Raw genomic sequence first — 6000 nt, forward strand, 5'->3', positions numbered from 1 at the left:
ATGATACATACACGCGGAAATAATAATAATAATAATAATAATAATAATAATAATAATAATAATAATAATAATAATAATAATAATAATAATAATAATAATAATAATAGCTACGATTTTGACGTAATCCCCTGATGAGGAGAGAAAGAAAGCAATGAATGTGCGGCTATCAGGTCTAGTGGTATGACACTCGCTTTTGGATCGGAAGGTCCAGGGTTCGAGCCTCGCGCTCGGCGCATAGTAGAGTCCTTGGAGAAGGCTCTTTACTCACATTCTCTCACCGTACTCAGATGTAAAACGAGTACCTGGCCGTTAGCAGCGTTGTCTGTGTCCAAAAAATTGTAATATCGCCTAACAGGCGTTATGTCTCGTCCTACATGTAAAATGTTGCTGTTGACCAGGGGCCCCTTGTAAAGCGCTTTGAGCACATTTAGTGGATATTGCGCTCTTTAAAGCTCAATTAACGGCACATACGAATAAAGACTCCACAAAGTTGAAGGCATATCATATTATATTCCCGAGTCACTTATTCTCTTACTACATTCGAGACGCTAATATAAAAAAAAACCCCAAAAAACATTTACATAAATCTCGATCATTTATATATCTAGATAGCGCAATAATTATATCCAGTAAATGATGTGCTCAAAGCGCTTTACAAGGGTGAAAGCCATTGAAAGCCAACTGAAAAAGTAACATGTAGGACGAGACATGGCGCTTGTTTGGTCGATATTACATTTTTTTCCACTACAGAAACAACGCTTTTAACAGCCAGTGAGAGAATGTGAATAAAGAGCTCCCCCCCCCCCCCCCCAAGGATTCTCTTATGCATCACTCAGATCGGGATTCGATCCCTGGACATTCCGGTATTAAAGCAAGTGTCATAACATTTCTCTATTATTGTCACAGTCTTTACGCCAGACTCGGCTTTCTACTTTCTCCCCTTTTCTCTACCTTGGCTTCAACAGCAGCTTGATCTGGAGTGAAACCAATCAACGGAATTCCTCTATCTATCTACTACCAGTCTAATACTCTTCAACAGTCGTGACGTCACTTCCTTCCTAATGACGCATGGTAACTTAGTAACACTGGCTCTATACTATCGGAACAATGGCGGACGCCCGTATGAAATATTTCTCTGACGAGCATAAAGGGTATCCAGAGGAGAAAAAAAAACACATACATTTGATCATGTTTTGACTTTTACACATTCTGATCACAAGACATATGAAACGTTCTAGCCAGCATGAAAAATAAAAAGTAATGATTTTCTTTGTTTAGAACTAAGATGGCCGCCGTTGCCGGGCGGCGTGACATCAGACTATTGAATCGTATTACTGGACATACTCTATCCTTTCTTTATGTGGATGTTTTCGGTCAGGGCGTAGCCATCGTTAACTTATAGCCTGACATAGACCAAAAAAAAATGAAGTAAAAAAACTAGTCTTTACGCCTACGATGATGTTCCCAAGTTTCTTCTTAAAATACCTGTGACCCTTCGCCTCAAAACGGTATTAAGTCGGGTTGGTTAAGATGTTGAATATTGAATTTATAACCAGAAATATCAGACTTTTGTTGAGTTTGTATGTTTGATTGAGGTGAATAGATACCATATTTTAGGGTGATAATGCCAACAATTTATATTTTTGACCAGTTTAACATTTAATTCGGCTTTTAAGCAGCTGGTTCGTTCCGACATAATACCGTTTTGAGACGAAGAGTCACATTTACGTAACTTCACACATAGGCATGGGCCTTGCATTGCTGTCAGTGCATTCAAACTTAATGGATTGCATTGTGAAAGAAACATATCTGAAGGTTGCACGTTACCGCATAGTATATGGGACATTACGATGCAAGGATGGCCGTTTACAACTCCTTATGCGAACCATCGTCATGTAAACAGATAACTCGGAGATATCACGGCCATTACAGTTTACTCAATGACGTCACGGGTCAAAGGTGACCGTTAAGGTCATAATTATTAATGATCTGAATCTAGAAATATGACAATGAGTTATGCATTTGAAAGTTTTTACAATTTTTCGAATGGGTTGTAATTGCTAGCTACCCTTCGGAAAAGACGGAAGTCTATCGAAAAGTTATTTCCGCCAGATCTAACAGACCCGGGCTACCCAGTCATTTTTGGATGGGAAAAGGAGTCAAAAAAATGGTTTACTTCACCCGTGTGCTCTACCAACTGAGTCATCCGAGCCCCAGGGTTATGGTGATATAAAACTAATCAATTGGCACGAGAAACAAGAGTAATTTATACGCAACATTTTCCCTACCAGATGATTCGTACCAACACTCAAAACTTCTATAGATAGTATGCGCTTGGCTAAAAAGCTCACAACATTGCGATCCGGAAGTGTGTGTGTGTGTGTGTGTGTATATATATATATATATATATATATATATATATATATATATATGTATATATATATATATATATATATATATATATATATACATATATTATATATATATAATATATATATATATATATATATATATATATATATATATATATATATATAATAAGGTATAAAATAAAAACCACGAAATAAAAATGCTGGACTTAAGTATTAGAGGTATGGTATATATATATATATATATATATATATATATATATATATATATATATATATATATATATATATATATATCCCTCACCATGGCATCATTAGATGAAGGAATATAGATATAATGACGTTAACGTGTATTATGAAGGTCTGACATCCGGACGCGCTTATGGACCTATCTAGTTTGACATTGTTGTAATGAACAATATTTTGCGTCATCCTTGTTTTATATCAGATTTCAATAAAGAGCCCATAATAAATTGGGTTATCAAACTTGCACGTCGTAGATAATCCATCAATTAATATGTCTGACGTCAACAGGAATCACCCAAAATGGCCAAAGAAGGAAATGAAACCGAATACTTTAACAAATGCCCCTCCCCTTCCCCCTTTCCAATCCCATTTTTTGCTTTATCTGTGTTAAACTAGCATAATTTAGATATGGTTATAGCCTTAGAAAGAGCATTATATTGTGTCTAGACAGAAAATAAGATTAAACTAGCTTCCTGTTATCAATTCTTTAACGTATAATTTAGTGGGTCATACAATTGAGATTATATCCCATTTCCTTAATTAAGTTAAGCCATTATATCATATAGTCCGTCTGAGACATTAGGTCCATAGGCAGTGTTGCCAGGTGCATTTGCAAAAATCTCGCCAACTTTATGCACGAAATCCGCCAAAATCCGTCAACTTTATCATCCTACTTCACCTGCGATATTTGCTCAAAATCCGTGAAAAATGCCACCATTTGATTTAAAACACTTATAATCAAGAATAGTGTAGCAATGACTATGAAAATTTTTGTTTTCTATTTTTGAAATACTACTCTTAAATCAAAGCCCTATCTCCACTGAGTAAAAATCTTTTTGAATTTTGAAAATCCATTCGTAAATAAAAAAAAAAAAGGTTATGCTGTTTCAAAGGTGTCATTTATTTGGATGACTCACAAAGAGAAAAAAATACGGAAAGTATGGGGTTCTTCCCATTTTTAGATATTTTGGATTTTTTTCCCCCAGAAATTTCTCATTCGGTCTCTCATTTTTTCGTCTTTGAACATCATTTTAGTAACTTTCAAAGAAAGAAAATATGAGTTAGGCACACCAATACTGTACATGTCCCGTCCCAAACACCAAAACACCCCATTTCGGTAAACAGTCCTATCGTTATGCCCCTGGCGTTTCATGGAATAATCTGCCAGAGTACGACATGATGACGGAGATAGATCTGAATAGGTTTGAGAAACTTTATGACAAAGGTGGCAGCTTCTGAGACTAGTTCAGATCTGGGTTTGTTTTTTGTTTGTTTTTGTTTAATTGTTTTTTGTATTGTTTTTCCACAATACGGCAGACACCTGGATATATCGGACAAAACGTGTATAATTAACGTATTCTAAAAAGAAAAACACATTTTTTAAAAATGTTGGCCCGAAAACTTGTCTTTAGAATATCGCTCAATTAAAAAGACCCTAATGTTCTCAAAAACGTCTAAAACCGTGACTTCGTCTAGTCCCCAGGTTTGAGGCGATTTTGGAAAGCTGTGAGTCATTGTAATCGATCGATATTTGAAGAACGAGATTTCTGGCCAAAATTTTGATAACGTTCTCTTTTTTTTAAGATGACGGAAGTATAGCGGGTATCAATAATACAGCTTAGCGCAGGTAATGATCTCAAGAATAATGGATGAGGCGACGTGCACTTATTTGCAGGTCTGATAATCCAAGTGCTTAAGGGCTCATTGATGGAATGGAAATCTTCCACACACAAAAATTAACAAAAAATGACGGAAAATATTGTTCATTACAACAATGTTAAATTAAGCCCATAAATGGGTTCGGATGTCAGACCTGCATATATGTACACGTTGAATTATGCGTTGGACACGTTGAAAAAAAGTGTTATTCAACGATTGCAGAATATTTTCGCACATTTTATTGGTGTAAAAGACAGCTGATTGGTAATCATAAATAATCTTTTGGTGCGCATGAATACAAATCCAACGTTTTTAGTTTGGGGTCAAATTGTCATTCAGGTAGATGGAGAAAGATAATAATTAATTGTGGTGAATAGAAGTACTAATGCCATACCATTTCGTTACAAAATTTAATATCTAATAACCTTACTTGGAGATGTGGAATATACGTATTCTTTCATTTCTTTGTATTTATCAAACTCATTATAATTTTATCTTGCAATAACACATACTCTCAAGCGCGTTGTGTTATTGGGCACGATAAAAAATAACTCATTTATTAAATACCAAAAGATGAAAGAATCGTATATTATTATGATTATGCCCTTCCGCCACGACATCATAAGATATCGTCGCCTGGGCATTCCACGACGGAATATAGATAATTCATCAGACAAGATGTCTGATGTCAACAGGAATCGCCCATGTAGCCCAAATGAGCAAATTGGGGGTTAATAATCTTGCCCATGGAAAGAAAACGAAAGTACCTGAAGCGGGACTCGAAACCGGGAAATTCCGGATCACAGTACAATGCCTTAACAACTCACCACTTTGTGTATTTTAATTTTTCGCCCTATTTTTCTGCTTAACAGTATTCCGTGCGATTATGTGGTCTTGTGGTATGACACTAGCGTTTGGAACGGAAGGTCTTGAGTTCAAGCCTCGCTCCGCGCATAATTGAGTCCTTGGAAAAGGCTCTTTACTCACATTCTCACACCTTACTCAGGTGTAAAATGAGTACCTGGCCGTTACCAGCATTGTCTCTGTCGAAAAATTGCAATATCGCCTAACAAGCGTAATGTCTCGTTGATGGTCAAGGACCATTTGTAAAGCGTTTAGTGGATATTAGGCTATATAAAAACTCAAAGCTCAAGAAAACTTATTTTTTTAAATGTAAAATAAACCTCAAAATTACTTACCATTTTTAATAACTGAGAATTTGTTTCCTATATGAAGTTCAGATTATTTTGACGTCAGAAGAGCCAAAATAAAAATATGACTAGCGAGAGTTCTTTCCCTTCCCCCTTTGTCTTTCAGATGTCTCGTACGGAGATCGCTGAACACAATGGCGGGCAGAATGAACCAAAAGCCAAACTATCTATAAACTTTCTCTCAGATAAATCCCCCAGCAACCAATGTCCTTCCTCCCAAATGGGATGTCCAGTTTCGATCTATGAGCTGACCGGCTGTTTCTATCTTTTTATAAGAAGTGGACAACACGCCTGCCACAGCCCCGGTGAAGCGCTGACCAATGGTATTTGTGTGACCTTCGAGTCACGTGTCACGTGCATTTTATTCGGACATTCATTATCATCGGCATATTTTCCAGGGGAAGACGATAAAAGCGCGTGTGTTGGATAAAATACTGGAATATTTTAGTTGATGAATTTATCAATCTCTTGTTATCATGTTATCGTTACATACTTTAAATGTGACCCAACGTCTC

At 36.3% G+C, this 6000-nt stretch overlaps 1 protein-coding gene across 1 annotated transcript in view; it reads right to left on the reverse strand.

Annotated features, from left to right (window-relative positions):
- The window catches only part of LOC144975885 (macrophage-expressed gene 1 protein-like), a 48184-nt gene extending 42414 nt beyond the window's left edge, over positions 1-5770 (reverse strand). The window contains 1 exon segment of the mRNA XM_078920069.1: positions 5474-5770. Within this exon segment, the coding sequence (XP_078776195.1) occupies positions 5474-5476 (3 nt within the window). The 5' untranslated portion in view covers positions 5477-5770.
- Positions 5771-6000: the final 230 nt, after the last annotated feature.

The sequence above is a fragment of the Berghia stephanieae genome, chromosome 6, assembly GCF_034508935.2.
Source record: "Berghia stephanieae isolate SIO BIC M18660-M18661 chromosome 6, UCSD_Bste_1.3, whole genome shotgun sequence".
NCBI classification, from domain to species: Eukaryota; Metazoa; Mollusca; class Gastropoda; order Nudibranchia; family Aeolidiidae; genus Berghia; species Berghia stephanieae.